This window comes from Gymnogyps californianus, chromosome 7, assembly GCF_018139145.2.
Source record: "Gymnogyps californianus isolate 813 chromosome 7, ASM1813914v2, whole genome shotgun sequence".
Taxonomy (NCBI): Eukaryota; Metazoa; Chordata; class Aves; order Accipitriformes; family Cathartidae; genus Gymnogyps; species Gymnogyps californianus.
This window is the reverse complement of record NC_059477.1, coordinates 19,886,557-19,903,420: the sequence shown is the minus strand read 5'-3', so window position 1 is coordinate 19,903,420 and position 16,864 is coordinate 19,886,557. Positions and strand designations below refer to the sequence as shown.

The window sequence follows — 16,864 nt, the reverse complement described above, 5'->3', positions numbered from 1 at the left end:
CGCTGCGGCGGCCGGGACATGTTGGGCCGGGCGGCTATTTATAGCGGCAGGAAGCGGCGCGGCTCGGCTCTGGGGCGCCGCTCCCCCGCCGCCCGCGCCGCCGCACATGCCCCGGCCCCGCAGCGCGGGGGGCGGGCGGGGGCGCTGTCAGCCGGCCCGGCGGCCGGCCGGTCGGTCGGTGGGTGGGTGAGTGTTTGCCCCGTCTCCCCCGCCTCCCCGGGTCGTCGCCCCCGGCTGGCAGGCCCGGCCCGGCCGGCGGAGCGAGGCTTCTCCGTGGGGTGGTCCTTCCCAGGCGGCGTGGGGGTGCTGGTGAAGGCCGTGCCCCCCACCCGTACCTGCGGTCCTTCTGTCCCAGGTGTTCGGTGGAAGTCAAAACTAGTCAGAGTTAACGAGATGATAACCACATTACAGGGGAAGGTTTTCAGGTGCCCAAGTGCGAACGACCTGAGCTGTGAATGTTGGTAGCTTTTCCAGGGATTCATCCTGTTCAAACCCTCATCGGTTCCCTGGCTGTACCCATTACCTGCATCGGCAGCTCTGCTTTCTGTAACCTCTTGGCCTTCGTTGCACCCACTGGCAGGGAGTGCCAGAGGGAAGAGGAGCGTGGAGCCCTCCTGCTCAGCCCTGCCCCGGCCTTCTGGGAAAGCCGCGAGCCCCAAAGGCCGTTAAGCAGGGTCTCCTCTCACTCCAGCTCCTGATGCTCTATTTGTCCACACAGCTCTCAACACGCTTCATTTTGCCTACCTGCCTCCCATGGCCTTGATAGCAGCCAGCAGGGGAGGGGTAGTGGAGCTTGGGGAATGGCAAGGCAGCAGGCAGAGGCACACACAGTGGAGTAGAAACTAATTAAACAGTGGGAAAGAGGTACTTGCTTTTTCCCTTTTAAGGTTTGCAGTATGCAGAGGTGTGGGAAGGTCAATTACCCCTCTCTACATGACGCCCCAAAAGACATTTGTGCTTCTTACCTCAATTAACTCACGCAGAGATTGCTTTGCCAGACAAGCAATAGATTCTGCTTCCTTTTCCCTCTCAGCTTGACTAAGTTTTCCAGAAACAAAACTTCTGTTAATGTTTTTGGGTCCAGCACTGAGGTCTGGAATGGAAAAATGCCCAAATTATACGTAATGGAGTAGCTTGGGCAGATAGGAGCAAGGTTTGAAGGGCTGCGTCCTGAGTGCCTATGTGAGCCCACCCATTGATCCCACATGCTTTTGTCTCTGTAGGATTTCATGTTTTGGAGGTATTTGGATGTTTTTTGTTTACTCCATGCATGAAGTGGTCCAGCGAGCAGCTGCATAACACTGTTGTCTAAAATATATGAATGTTAGGGACAGGTGTCCTGAAGAACTTAAATACATTCTTGATTCCCTTGTAGCCACATGTCCCAGCAAGGTCAAAGACTGAGTAACCTGTGTGCTGAGCTAACCTGCTACAATTTACTTTCATGTTTTGACCAGGAGATGATCGGTTGCCCAAAGACAGCATTATGGTGAGACACGCTGCCCTAAAAGCAATGACATTACTGATTTGCCTTCAGTGTAAGGTTTCAAACCTTGCCAGGCTTTCAGGCAGGTCATTTCTCTGTTTCTGTGTCATTGCATGCTTGGAGCATTACAAGATGGACACAAAAACAGGTTCAGTTTTTTCTCTCTACCCTCTCCTGGCCCACGCACACAACCTAGATTAGCTTGCAAGCAAAAATTATGGAGCTCACAAATGGAAAAACTGCAGGTACTCTGTGTTTACTGCCTTTACAGACCTAAAGCTCCCTAAAGAGGGTCACAAATCCACATGAGGCTCCTAAGCATGACATACTGCGTTTGGGTCATTGGTTAGCTGAAAAGTCACGTAGAGGCAAACAGCTTCCTCTTGTCTACGTACTGGGGAAATACCATGTGATGTGTTTATTCCAGGCTCCATATGGGATAAATAGCAAACACTGATACAGATCTGCTCGGCTGTTAGAAGTGGGGAAGACGTGCTACGATAGGAGATTTGTGCTGGGATAATGGGAAATGGTGACAACCCTTGCTAGGAAAGAGTCCTCCCTTTATGGGGAATGCACTGAGTGACCCATCATCACTGCTCTGCAGTAGCCTACAAACTCCTTTGGACCCTTGCCTGCTGGTCAGTCTGGCCTGTCGCATGGTAACAAGAGAAATTGTCCTGTCCTTGTTGTAGATAACCCACCTACAGCCAACGGAACTCAGCAGGGCTCTCGCAATGAGCATGGGAATGGTTGCTTGCAGTTTGGCTGTTTTCCATAGCTCTGCCACTCTTTTATACTTTATCAGGGACTGAAGGACGATTGTTTTAGAGAATCTTTTGCAAAGCAGTGTGTGAGTGCCCCGTCTGTTGTTGGGATTTGATTTCCAGAAAGAGAGAAAGTACTCCAGAGCTTTGTTAGAAGTCAGTGTCTGTGCAACATTCATCTGAGAGAAGCTTGGGAGACTTCGTACCAATTTCACAATTTTTCAGAGAGAGAAAGAGAGAGGGAGGGAATTCACACCCAGGAGTGTGCCTAGGGGCCTGGAGGCTGTGCTAGACTTTATCTAACACTGGTAAACATATGAAAATGTGAGGTCTTGTGACTGCATCCAAGCACAGCAACCTTCTAAAAGTGCCCAAAGTCAAAAGCATTTCTGATGTGCTAAACTATTGATAACTTTAAAGGTGACACCTTGCATGCCACCATACCAGAAAACAAACTTTTCAGGGAGGTAATGTGCTTCCTTTCTGCAATAGCAGCACACTGTTTATGCACTTTGCAGGTCCTGTGTTACACATACTCTTTCGCCCTTCTGTCCCTACCCGCTGTGGTTTGCTTCAGCTGTGGAAACAGGAACTGCTGAGTCAGCACGCTGATGAAACTCACACTGCTTTCACACATCTCTGGGGAGATGGCCACAGCAAGGAGGTTGGCAGCAACTTATATCCTGGAGAAAAAATGAGTGCTTAAATTGTCTTACAATTGCCTGAAACAACAATCTGATTTCTTAAAAACTCTCAAACTGAAGGAGGCTTCAGGACCTGAGCACTAGTTGCAGGTGAATGATCACACCTGGCATACACAAGCTCATGATCAAGCGTTTAGAGTTCAGTGAATGTCATTTTTCTGCTCGCTCTGTTGATCAGATCAACTACGTTTTACAAAGCTGAGATCCACCTAGCTGAATAGGCAGAATAAGGCCATCAAGTTTAGCTCATCTGCCTGGTGACGACAGAGAGCAGCAGCCTGTTCTGATTACAGACTGATGCAGAGGTGAAATTGCTCCCTTGGAGCTGGTACAAGGTAATGGACTTTAAAAATTCAAATAACCCCCTCAGGAGGGTCAAGTCTCTTGAACAGCGCAAGTGCCAAAGGGGAAAGAGTTTTGGGGGTGACTGCATCTCTGAGAGCAAAATATCCATGGCACAGTAGAAAGTAGCTGAAGGTCAGCTAAAGGGATGGGAAGGGGAAAGTTAATTGCCAAATTGTTTAAAAATTGGAAAGAGAATCAGACTGAAGAAGATGGAGATGTTCCAGAGAGCTATTCTATTAAGGACACAAATAGGGTGTTATCAACAAGCTCAAAGTGAACAAAAGCAGCTTTAATAGCAAGAAGATGGCAGTTAAAAGAGGGACAAGTTAACTGCTCAGGATACTCTCACTATAAAAGCGACACCTTCTCACCCAGAGGCCCCTGGTCTGCCTTCATTTAAATGAGGTCTGCTTACTTCAGCATGACAGTATTTGCATTTCATTATTTTTTACACTTATTAGAGAAATTTAACAATGAGTGTGTGAGGCCTGTTTCTTGTTTTGCTTATCATGAGAATTGTTGAAGCTCAGAGCCAAAATTTGCCTGTTGAAGGCGATGAGGCAGCAGAGATGCACGTGCGGGTCGCACGAGTGTTATCCAGGGCCATCTCCTTGGGGCTGCTGGTGCTACCCACATAGGAGAGAGGAGAGTTTAGCGTTAAGATTGCAGGGAGAGACTGTAAATGAGAAATCATTAGACAATATGTACTTAGACATTGACAGCAAAGTATCTTTGACAGTGACTGAGGCAGCACATTTACAACCTCCAAAGCTACTATTTTAGCAGGTGTACAGATGTGCTGACATGTAAAAAGGACAGTGGCAGATGAGAAGAAATAGTCTGTGTGTAGGTAAGGATACTCTCTTTCAGTTGGTGGATACTGGTAGTAGGGGATGTTAGTGGTATGCAAGAAAAATGTATCACAAAGGTAAGCTAGGAACAGAGAATAAAGACGACTGGGACAGTCTGAGTATTCAAAGCAAAGCAAAAAAAAAGATGCAGATGAACTGTCTTCTGAAGTGTGCATATTGATGTCTGGAGGACCATCTGTTTGGAGAGTCAGAGTACAATGCCCAGATTCTGCAACCTAAGAAGGGAAATTGTTAGCATTTATTTTTGCGTGGTGTGCGTGAGACACAAGTAGTTCATCAAGACTCAGAGTGATAAGAAGGCAGAAGATTTGCTGTACCCATAAGACAGATCAAACAATTACAAATAAAAAACTTCAAATAAATAATTTAAAAACTTTTTCTGAGGAAGTGGAAGGAAAATACTGCAACCTGGTAGCTAGCTGTGTATGAAGAGAGCTGGAGGTGGAGAAGCGAGCTGGCAGGCACGCATGTGTGCACGCCCACACCCTGGCACACAAATAGGTGGAATTTGGAGGCCAAGACCCAGATCTGCCTTGAGGAAGTTGGGGAAGCTGAACAAAGATACTGTGGATGCTCACCATGAATCTTGTTACTTGATGTTTATTTTTAATGCTAAGATTCAATCACATGCTGCTCTAAGACGATTGTTCTGTCAATTTTAGTGCCAATCACAGTCTCCCAAATTAAGTCCCAGGCACCGTTACGCTGCAGCTTAGCTCATCGTGAGCTGGGGAGCTGTGTGACTCCCTCCAAAGGCTGAGAGCTGAGAACTCACACTGAAGATAAACAGAGCTGCAGCAAGCACTCCATCTGTCAGCAGAGGTTTTGCCCAGCATACATCTTCAGCAATCGTTTACAGGGTTAATGATCATCCAGGGAGGCAAAGATTACCATCATCTAAACCGTAAGAGCTGAGCAGAGTGTTACAAGTGATCGATTGCCCCAGACAAACTGTTCGCTTTACTTAGGACTGCAGCTCACCAAAACATTGTCCAGCAAACACTACGCAATGATGAAAGTATTGCACAAGTGCCTAATTTTCCCTATAGAGCATTTCAAATGCCTGTCTTCTTGCAGACATGACACATTCCTGTAGAGCATTAACATAATACAGATTATTTTATTAAATTCACAGCAAATTATTTACAGCTGTTAACAAAGTAGTCCTATTGGCTTGGACACCCAGCTGGGAAAGATGAGTAACTTGTATCAGTTGCTCCACCTCTCCTTATTTATTTTTTAGAAAAATAGGCAGCACTGCTAGTATTTCCACGCTGTATTATTGAAACACACATAGGCTTGTTGCTCATGTTGCGTATTTACAAACCCAAAGGTCTGTGGCCACAAGCAGCACTACTTTGTTTTAGCCACTAGAGTGAGCTGCTGCTCAACATTTGAGTAAAGTTTGGGTAATTATTTGTTGCTCAGAAGAGGTGGTGTCCTGTCATTTTGTCATATATAAGTAAACCAGATATCCACACTTTCCCTAGGAATGATCTTTGTGATGCTGTGTCTGGCTTTGATGCTCGTGATCTATTTCAGCAGGGCAGGGGACAGTTTTCAGGGAACAGAGAGAATTGTGTTTAAGATGTCATACTGAGGACCCCCAAATTTGAAGCTGCCTCCACATTAGTCATCACTCAAAATGGAGAGTGGAAACCAGCCTTCCTGGAGCAAGTAGGCTGAGTACAGACATTATCTTATGGATACCATCCTTTCCCCTCCGGCCTAAACTTTTCCCTTAGGATGCAATTGTAGAACTTCTCTGTTGACAACTGAAAATCCTGAGCATTAATACATAATGAATGTGGGGCTTCTTATAATGAGTATTAACAGGTAAAAGTAAGAGGGCTGTGACTGCAACATAGTCACTGGGATGCCTGATAGTCACAGAGCAGGGCTCAGTGATAAAACAGGGCAAAAAATCCTCCTCTACAAGTCCTTTACCATGGGACTTGATAGCAAAAAATACCTGTGGGACCCAACTGGCTGAGGCTGGATCCTTCCCACAGTAAGGAACAGTCCCTCCTCTTTGCTGTATCAAGAGTTTCTACAGGTAGAGTCATGTATGACAGTCAGTCATTTCAGATTTGTGCATGAAAATCAAGTGCTTAAGCATGGAGTTTGAGATATTTCTGCTGGTTACGTCTAGTGTTACAAGAGGAGTCATTTGTGACTCTGCCAATACAAAAACCACAGAGCAGATATTGAAACCAGCTTGAATGCTAAAGTTGGATACAGATTTACAGCTCAGCTAAAGCTTATTACACTGCTATTGATTTCACTGGAATTGTATCTGTGGGTTACAAAGTCAGACAGTCTTATTAATACATTAACATTTTTAATAAATGGTAAAATGGATCAAAACCTGGCTGACAGCCATTCAGTCTACCAGTAATGCAAGTGTTTCTTTTTGGCAATGAAATGCCACTGAGCAGCAGCTCAGAAGTGCTAAGTATGGAGCCTTATGTTTTATTATCCTTGCTCTTTCCCAGCAGGGACCGATTCCTGTCTGTGAAACTTTCGGAGGCTGGCCAGGTTTTGATGGTTAAGATGCTTTCCGATGCTGACCAGGGTAGCAAATAGTTTCCAGCTGATGTTCACCCTTGCTGATTTAATTCAATAAGGCGACCAGCAAATACAGCTAATGTTCCTATAATACAAACTAGCATAAATATGCCAAGGAGAACGTGATCAACCACCATCGCAACAAACTTCCATTCTTCCGCAGCCTGGGAAAGAAACAAAGGAGATGGTAAAATCTCTGCAGAGCCATGTTTGTTATGGGCGTTCTTGTAATTTAGTGTCTTGAACAAGGGAAAGGCTCTTCCTTAAGTTCCACTATTATTATGCAAAAAATACTCATTTTCTTCTCAAAAGCATGTCAGTGGTTGAGAAAGCCTCAGCTACCTAGAAATGTAAGTTTCAACACTAAACTGTTTAGAAACCCTGGCAATTTGGTGAACAATTTCATGAAAAAGAAATGTTGAAAAGCTTATTTTTTAGTCAAATCATTGCTTTTGAAAAAGAGTTTAAAACACTGAAAGCAAAACACTTAGTTTGACCCAACTGGCTTTTGTTTTTCTATTGCTTTTTCATTCTCCTGGGATACCTAAGCAATTGTCATTAATTTAGCTCTAGTCCCTACTTTCCATGCCTAGTATACACTCTAAGGTCTGGGAAAACCTTCTCCGTAGCTCCCTTAGTCTTTTTTCCAGTTGTGGGACACAGTGAACCACTTGCTCTGCGACCGCCTTTCTGCTGGGTGCTTTTGTGGGAACCCAGCACCACAAGAGCGAGCAGAGTGCGAGGTGCTAAGTGCAGCAGGGCCCAGGGCTCTGGATTTCCACCCTGTAACTCTGCCGTACGGAGTGACACGTACTGGCCTAAGACACCCTCTACTTTTGCCTTAGTTGCCTCACAAGTAGAAGAGGCTGTTGTAAATTATCTAGAAGACACTGATAATCAATACTGTTTTGAGGCGGTTCATAAGTGCATAAATGAGTGCAGTGAAGTGGCAGCCTTCAGAAGCCACAACCTTCAGTTTATTTGGGGAACCTGACTTCTGAAACCCCCTGGAAGTGATATCAGTGGTGCCCAGATGACACAAGCAGCTGGGCTCCGCTTCCGAAGGGAGCGCTTGCCAGTAACCGGAAGACCCTCCTTGTAAGCCTAGGAGGAAGCGAAGCCCAGAGGCGCTGAAGCCACGCCAGCCCTGCTGAAGGTAACACTTTATCTGCAGAGAGGCATAGGAGTCATGGGGAACATGAGACTGCAGCCGGAGCCATTCCACGTGCTCCAGGAATTTGGTCACAGGAACAAACACTGTGGTGTAAATCCTGCCAGCGGGAAGGAGGTGCCTCCTTTTCAAGAGCGCGGCCAAATTATTGTCCTGGAGAACTCTCTCCCCATCTTCAGGCTACCCGGCAGCTCAACAGGAAAGGTCTATGATCATTTAGAAAGGTGAAGTACCAGGACTGAACTACCTGTGCAAAAGCTGTGTGAGCTGTGGTAACTGAAATAAAAGAGGGGGTTAATTGCGTTGAATGTGCTGGGAGGCAGAGCTAGGTTTTCCTGGGGAACACTGCCATATGTGACTTTATACACATTTATCCTTCCTTTGGCTTGCAATGTGGAAAAAGTCAGTAATCATAGTTCATGACGTGCTTCACTTGCAGGGACTACTTGTAGCATACGGGAACAAAACAAAACCTTATCGAAATTAGAATTATAATTTCTAAGTTACATTTAACACTTCTCAGATAAAACTACTAGCCTTTTGGAGTTCGGCTTGCTTCCTGGCTTTTCAAAAGTGACAGGAGCTTGCTTACTGCAGGGGGAAGATGCCTGAGTGGGAGACAGGAGGAATGTGTTTTGGAACTTGCTTACAGTTCTTGAAACTGCTTTGCTACTCACAGACACTCCGTCTCTACAGCTTCGCATACCACATTTAGAAAACCTTAGCACTGACACTTTTCTTTTCCTTTTTTTTTTTTGGAAGGCCAAGATTCAAATCCCATCTGCGACAATTATCTGTCGCTCCTTGTTGACTGTGCCAAGGGGAGAAGACTGTCCCCTGCTAAAGCCAAACCAGGGCTTGGAGTGTTTTTGTGAAGGGGGGATATTTTGCCAAAAAAATAAGATGTAGCAATTTGAAAGCAAGAAATGAATCACGCACAAAAAATGCCTTACATTACTGGCTTCTTGGTCCGATTTCATCGTTTCTGCAATGTACTTGATTCCCTCTATAGCATTTTTCACATCTGGATTTCTGGTAAGTGGGGAGTAGAAGTTGACAGGCACAGAACCTGGCTTCCCAGAAATTTCAGAAATATCAATATCTTCTGCAAAAATATTTTTGTCTTGTTTATCCCTGGACGGTCGTTTCATTGTAGAGAAAAACATGATGTTTGGGATTGTGTCAATAAAGATCTGAAAACAGAGAGAAGACGACAGTTGCTGGTCTGTGGGGCTGTGTTACAGATGCCGCTGTGTACTGAAAAAAGGCAAGCCCCTCCGATCCCAAATCGCTTCCCGTGCTGGATCGGCTACAGATTCCCTCTCAGAGTATGTCACAGCCTGCGCCTCCGTCACACTGGGGCTTTTGTCAGCCTTATGTCCTGGGGCAGATGGAGTCACCCGCAGGCCTGTCACACGTTTTCTGGAAACCATTTCCCCCTGCCATATAGCCAACATCTACACACAAAGCGGGGTGCGACGTCCCGGAGCAGACCCTCAGCTAGCGTGAGCTGACAGAGCTCTGACAATCTCATCTCGTTTGGAACATAGTGCTTATGAATCTGGCTTGAAGAATGGACTACAAAGGATGTCTTTTGGCTACTTACGTTTGACTTACTTTGCTATTACAAATGTTTGTTATACAGGCATATAAGGTTTACAATAATTTCCTTTGGAGTAACAGAGGCTTGCTGCCAGAGCAATTTTAAGCACATGCAGTGTTCGCCTGTTGAAATCTCCCTTCTGCAGGGATTGTTTGTGCTGCAGACTGAATCTGATGTAAGCTGTAGCCTTAGAAGTATAATTAGAAATACACGAAACAATCTCCTATTCAAGTCATGGTTTAATATGAACCCAGGCAGGCTTAAAAAAGGCAAGAATAACTGAATGGATCCTCTTTGGTACTGTCTCCCTGGCAAAGAACTTGTAATGACAGACATCCAATTTTTTCTACGTCTTGTGGTTACCATTTAGACTACTGTGCAAAGATCTCCTTGCTTCCCAAGGACTGCAGAGCAACTGTATTTACTGGAAAACTACAGAGAAGATCATAGCTTTTGCTAAACTGTCTTGCAAAATGGAATGCTGAACGCAGGTATCCTCTGGATACGCAGGTATCCTCAATGGCCTTTGTGCTCTGCACTCACATGAGCTGGCAAACTTGGCCACTGGCAGGCAGCAGTGCTTTGCAGTCAGATGGAGAATTAGACCAGGAAATATAATTTGAGTCCAGCTGGACATTTTCTTTTCGCTGTACCTTCAGCTGCCCGTGTTTTGCCTCATCTGTTCCCTGCAAGACTCTACCCAAGTGGACAATTTTGTTACTTAAAGGAGCACTTTAGCAGTCTTGCTGACTTTATGCACAGCTAAGTAGTTAACACTGGCTCTTGTGTCTAGAGAGATTTAATGTGATGCATTTACTTCCCCAATTCTTGTTGACTTTTATTGGAAAACCTGCCAATAAAATATGGAGTGCTCAGTGGAAACCAGGAAACATGCAAAGCCATAGAGCTCACCTTCCTGACCCAGTGCGGCATGGTGTGAGTGCTTGGGGAGCGGTGGTGGGTGTTGATGACGATGACTGTGATGATGATTGATGCGATGACAAACACCATTGTAAACAACATGTATTTGCCTATCAGAGGCACTGCACTGGAGGTGGAGGGAATCAGCTCCACGATGACCAGAAGGAACACAGTCAAAGACAGCAGAACAGAGATGCTGAGAGTCATTTTCTCACCTGCCATGCAAAAAACCAAAAGATAATACCATTGCTGCTCCTATCATTCAGTACAGAGAGTATTTATTTGAGAAGATAGGATGTGGACAATGGCTATTCACACACGTACATGTGTGTGCATCTGGAGTGCTATCGTCTCTCGCAGCATCCAAAGCAGTAACTAAGCTGGCCAAACCTGAGAGCCTAACAGCATCAGCTCCAGCATTAAGGTGGGAATCACCAGGTATGACTGGGCTGAGGTATGGGTGATGGACATGGAAAGCTTACTTGCCAGGAGTGCTTCATGGGCTGTGCATTTTGAATGATGAAGTATATGCACCTGATTAATGCTTCTTCCACAGCCTCCTGGGGGTTCGCTTGCCTTACTCTCTGGCAGGCTCATGCTGGGCTGAGTGGGCAGACAAAAATCACATCTGACACCAGAGGTCAGTTGCTATTTGAGATCTTCCAGTACGTAGGATGTCAAAACTGAACCACAAAACATGATTCACACATCTTTTTTCTATCCAGTTCAACTTTCTATAAAGTTTTCCACTGAAAAAAATATACATCAAGTATTTCATAGAAGGGGCTTAATGAAATTAAGCAGTACGAAAAGCTGACACAAGGTAAAATGAATGAAGCAGAGGAAATGGCTGCAGGGAGCAAGAGCTGCTCAGCAGGGACAAAGGAGGCCAGAAGAGTCCAGGATCACTCTTTGTGTCACACGAGGTAATTTCTGTGAACAGATAACAAGCTCTCTGCTCTAACACTGTGCCGAAGGGCCTCACTCGCCCCTTGTGTGCTCGCTTACTGCGTGACATACTAACACACTACCTACCTATGGCAAAACATAAAAATCAATTAGCTAAATCTTTGTTTTGTGGAAGTTAACTGGATAGTTAAGCAGTGACTTCTGTTGGAAATCAGCCCAATTTATTCATACCAATAGTTTCAGCGCTTACCCTTTATTTGCAGAATGTTTAGGGCCATTATTTTGAGTGGAAATATCCAGTTTTAGTAAGTGCTGCCCTTCAAGTTGGCTGGTCATTTCAAATACTCAGAATTTCTCAGAAACTTGTTAGAAGAGCAATTTCTACGGCAGTAGAATGAATAAATTCACATACCTGAATCCGTGGGTAGGTAAAAAACTAACCCGGTTAAAAAGGAGAAGAGCAGGCAGGGAATGATGACATTCACGATGAAGTAGAGAGGCAGGCGCTGCATGAGGAAGTGGTAGGTGATATCCAGGTAGGGCGTGTCAGGGCAGCAAGCGTAGTAAACCCAGTGCTTCCAGCCGCGGTAGTCCTTCATCACCCACTCCCCACTCTCCATGAAGTTACTCAGATCTGGGCGATCACTCTCCTGACAGCAAAAAACCCCCAAATTCTTCATATTAGATGTTCTGAACAAAACCAAAACTTGGCAGTTGCTCAGGAACAGGATTCCAAATAACTCAGGCACTTCATGCATTTTTGTGAGCAAACCACTCTTGTCTGTGTTATTTTGCCTTAGAATATCATCCTCTACACAGCATTCAACTAAATATTTTACAGAAACAGTCAGGGATAGTCGAGTAAAGAGAAGGACTGACTAATTATTTACAGATAGGAGACATACCTGAGAGGACAGGGAAAGAGTCCCTGGAAATGCAAAGTCATGAGCAGAGAAAAAGCACCCCCCCAAAAAAATAAGAAAACAAACAAAAGCAGAACAGGCAGCACCACAAGAAGTGGTGTGAAGCTGTTGGAGGATAGACAGGTAGGAGACTGTTAGGGCACAGGAATTATGGGTATGCAGAATTTTAGAAGCCAAACCAGGAAATTTTGTGCTAGATCTTTTATAAAGGGCTTTTATATTTTACAGGTAGTGCCTGCTTGTTTTTCAGTTAAAACAAGGTTATATTCCATTCTAAATCTGAGATTTCCCTAAAAACATATCCAGGTCTTTACTGCTTTTCCCAATTACAAACTCCTTGCTTACCGGGTTAATAACAACCATTGTACCGTCATACGTCCAAGTTCCCAACTTCATACTGCAGTTCTGCTGGTCAAATGGGAAGTGCGTGACTATAATTTCACAGTAACTTTTAAAAATAGCTGGTGGTGTCCAGGTGATCAGGCCTGTGTGCTCCAGAAGGACTTTAGTGTATTTAACGATGGCAAAATCCCCGTCTGCGCTGCAAAAGGAACAAGGACATTAACAGCAATATGGGCAGCATAATTAACATAGTCACAAAAGGATTTCTGTGGCTGTGGATCGACTGGTCCCCCCAGTGCCATCTTGCCTGCTCCTGGAGAAGCTTGCTGTGAGGCATGCTACCCACTGGCCAAGATGTCGTGGGAAAGCAGCCCCACCATAGTGGTGCCACGGGGCCGAGCTACCCCTCCCTCCCCAGGCAGCTGGCACCCCTTACTTGTTGTAAAGAACAAGGTCAGGCCGCCAGATATCATCTGAGGGGATGCGGATTTTTTTCACGCCACCGTAGTCGTCTGGATTCCACTTGAGGTTGACGTCCGTCCATTGCTAAAGAGGGAGGATTTCAGCCACGGAGAGCCTCTTCCAGCTCTTGTGGGGCTAGTTTTGGTACTTCCAAGAGACATGCACCTCCCTTGCTTTGGGACATGCAGGTAAGCATAAACATATGCTAGTGGGACCTCCAGCTAATTTTTTACATTAACCTAAATTTTGGTTTAAGAAGCTTATAAAAAAAATAGAAAATATTATAAAAGATAAATATACCAGAAGTCTACTGTTTGAAATACAATGCAAAATGCTTCTCTTAAGGCTCTTAGTGTCTAGCACATTTTGTTTTTGAGACCCCAGAAAGAAGAAATGCTCTGCTAGCTGACCTACCTGTCCAAGTTGCCCCTAAAAGTTTAACAGAGTGGTTCATTCCTGGCTGTGTCCAGTCCATTTATTTGAATTGGATGAAATGGTTAGCAATATTTAGAGTTACCTGTTTCAGGCGTACGTTGGTCGTCACAATCTGATTTACTTCATCCTTAAAAAAAAAAAAAGGAAGAAAAGAAGGCAGTTGCAGCAAACATCAGGATTAAAGGAGAAAAATTGTTTCCTTAGAAAAATGACGCTATTTGGCACTATCACGTAAGCCAGTGGTTCAACATGTACCACACGTTCACACCATACCACGCTAATAAGCTGAATGAGCTGCAGCCCGACAGTGACGACAACGGCGTCCCGATGGTCCTCCACTGGGCGCACCACCTTGTTGTAGTCCCTGAACAAGTCCTCGACGAGGCGAGTCTCGTGTTCGTAGCACAGGGCCAGCCCAGCTGCAGAACAGCAGGGGTGGCATCAGTAAGATGGGACAGGGAACAGGCTACAGCACCGTCAGGAAATGGTGAAGGAAATACTGTCAACAGCAAGCTGCAGGTGGTGGGTTAACGCTGAGTCCTCTCTGTGACTCCTTATTTCAGGCGTGCATTATGTGTATTGCAAATACTGTCAGCAGGGGTAACTACCTATCTGATCTGGAGGTCAGCTTAGGAGTGAGGCAACAACAGCCTTCAACCAGGAGATGAACAAAAACAAATAGCCATGATGGTGGACATCAGACTGATCATTAGGAATCTCTTCCAGGCTCTTCCAACCCGCAACTGTGCTTACATGCAATACTTGTGGATAGTTAAGCATAGAGAATACCCATAATCAGGGATTTTTGATGGCGTCTTCTCCACCTTCCACTCCATGGACTTGCCTGTAACAGTAACATTAAAGGACAGGGCCAAGCACAACAGTCATTGAGGTGAAAGCACCACCCAGAGTCCTTGCATCTGAAGTCTAAGCAGAGCAGGAGCTCCTCTCCACGGCTGGAGTTGCTCAGGTTGTGTTCATTGTGAGAGAGAAGGAAACCATTCACAATGCGGTCTCATATTTCCCTCTCCTCAGGGAAGGTCTCAACCTGTTCTTGGAGGGCTCTGCCCACAGACCGCTCAGTGTGACTTGGCAGCACTACACGAAAGAGCCCTTGTAAGAAGGGCATCACGAGTGAAAATGGCATGTAGCAGCTTTATTTCAGTGCAGCTTTAGCAGTGCATGTGCATGGCATTGTACTCCCAAGGGGTGAGGGCCCAGATTCCCACCTCACAGAAAAACAGACGAACCCCATTTCCAGATCGCCTGTTGCAGAACAGGCAGCTGCTTCACTGTTACAGTGAAGCAAATGCAAGGGGGGCTTGGGGATGTTTTTGTATGTACCCCCTTTTAAAGGCAGTGAGAGGGAACAAAACAGCTGAGCCTCGCTGCAAGCATTTTTGGCAGATCCCATCCTTGTCTTCCCCTCTCTCAGTTTGAATCCTGGGCCACTGAAGTCAACAAGAATTCTGCTGCTGACTCCAACCTAAGCCAGGATTTCCCCTTGTTTCCTAACTGACTTTTCATCAGCTCCTTTTATATAGTTGAGCTGAGATGCCAAGGATTCTGTCTCGGCCTTGTCCTGCCATGATATGGTATTAAAATACTTGGATGCCATTGAGAAAAGCTGTTTGCCGCAGACAGGCACTGCTTGCTTCCCCTGCCAAGAGGCTGGACTGGGGTGGGCAGGAGTCGTCTTTCAATTTTTAAGTTATGATCACAGCATCATATCTAAGTCAAGCTCTTTGCTATGCTTTATTAATCCAATTAAAATCCTTCACATATTGCTGCCTTCTGGTGTGGCTTGGTAGGAATTTAGTATACTGCTTGAATTTGGTGAAGTTTTTAGGATCATAAAATACTTATTCTTTTACGGGACAGTTTAAAAAGAATTATCCTGGTACAACACATGCGGCTGCAAATCAATTCTGCTTCCTTGTTAGTAGTCCCACAACTTAATGAAATTTCTTGTAATGAATTTTTACATTTCAAGCCATGTTTACTAGATCCTTTCACACATTTTGAAATATATATAGCACTAGAGTAAATGGGAGCATGGCAAAAAGATGACAGAGAGAAAAACAATTAAACACAAAAACTTCTCACTTCAAAATATCTGGTGTCTGAAATTACAAATATCTGAGCTGTTACCAATGCACTTCAAAGCTCTCATTTAAACGATTTGGTGTGTTCATAAAACCTTATCAGCAGGACAGGCTGCTCTCAGAACACACATTTGCTCAAACCAATGCATACGCAAAGCCCTGGTCCTGCACGCTCAGGAAGGAGCCGACCCCCGTTCAAGGCAATGGCTGGAACACCTTTACCTGTGGAGACGAGGAAGAGTACGCAATGGACCTTCATCATCCCGGCTCCCTCCTGCTGCAGTCATACAGACGGAGGCCCGCACAAAGCGCCTTTAAGGTCCCTTCAGAGGAGGGCTGTGCTGCCTCCTGCCAGGGGGCTGGCGAAATATAGCCACCGAGGTATTGATTTACAGCACCTGTTCTTGGGAATGACAGCTGAGGGCCGCTGCGCCGCCGGGTTGGAAATGGGAGCACCGTGTGTTTCACCAGTCAAGTATCTTCTGCAGCTTACAGAAGGTCATTTTTTCTAAGTGGCAATACGTGGTCTGTGACTTAATAGACAAATAAATATATAAATAAAGATAGGAAAGGGTTATCTGTAGAGTAACTGAACGTCTCGGTGAGATCTCAGAAACTTCCTGAGCTGGAGACCTAAAGCTGTGCATCACCCTTTGTGACCAGAGCAACTTGCCAGATTTGGGATTTTGTTTCTCCGAGGGAAAACAGATTGCAGTCATTTATTTCTGATGCACCCTCACCAGCGTACAGATTGCGCGCTGGGATAAGGCTGCTCCCTTTGCTTCACAGATGATTGAGAAATCTTTGAAGAAGTGAACAAATACGTTCAAGAGAGATCCGTCTCCTTGAATCTACTGGGATTTTCAGAAGGTACTCGGTAGAGTCCCCCCCTTGAAAGCTGTTAACTAACTTAAGTAACCTGAAGTAAGAGGGAAAACCCTCCCATAGATACCTATAGGCTTACTGAACTGTGAAAGGCAAATGGTAGGAATATGACTGGTTTCTATAGCAGGGCAGATCCAGTGGATTCCTGCAGGGCATGCTAGTGCTTGCTCATTATTGTCATAAATCACCTGGAAAAGGGGTGAAAAGTGAGGTGTTTGGTAATAATACTCAGTTATTCAGCCTGGCACAGAAAATGACCAGCTGTGAAGAATTATATGTGTATATATATATGATGACCTCCTCTGAGCTCACTGATATCACTCAGGAAAAAAATCTTGAGATAGATAGTTCTGCGAAGTGCTCAGC

General features: G+C 45.2%; 1 protein-coding gene across 1 annotated transcript; it reads right to left on the bottom strand.

The window, feature by feature from the left end:
• Window positions 1-6,711: 6,711 nt before the first annotated feature.
• On the bottom strand, window positions 6,712-15,875 carry CHRNA1 (cholinergic receptor nicotinic alpha 1 subunit). Its single transcript, XM_050900006.1, has 9 exons — window positions 15,836-15,875; window positions 13,782-13,927; window positions 13,591-13,635; window positions 13,048-13,157; window positions 12,615-12,810; window positions 11,759-11,996; window positions 10,429-10,652; window positions 8,867-9,106; window positions 6,712-6,906 (listed from the first exon to the last, which is right to left on the bottom strand). Exons 1-9 carry the CDS (start codon window positions 15,873-15,875, stop codon window positions 6,775-6,777), a joined length of 1,371 nt encoding a protein of 456 aa, XP_050755963.1. The 3' UTR covers window positions 6,712-6,774.
• Between the last annotated feature and the right edge of the window lie 989 nt (window positions 15,876-16,864).

Excerpts from the sequence above, each read along its gene's own strand:
- CHRNA1 (XM_050900006.1), bottom strand. The coding sequence starts at position 15,875 with ATGATGAAGGTCCATTGCGTACTCTTCCTCGTCTCCACAG. Across the intron at positions 13,928-15,835 it reads ACTCTTCCTCGTCTCCACAG|CTGGGCTGGCCCTGTGCTAC; the intron begins GTAAAGGTGTTC and ends GCTGTTCTGCAG. Across the intron at positions 11,997-12,614 it reads CAATGGTTGTTATTAACCCG|GAGAGTGATCGCCCAGATCT; the intron begins GTAAGCAAGGAG and ends TTTTGCTGTCAG.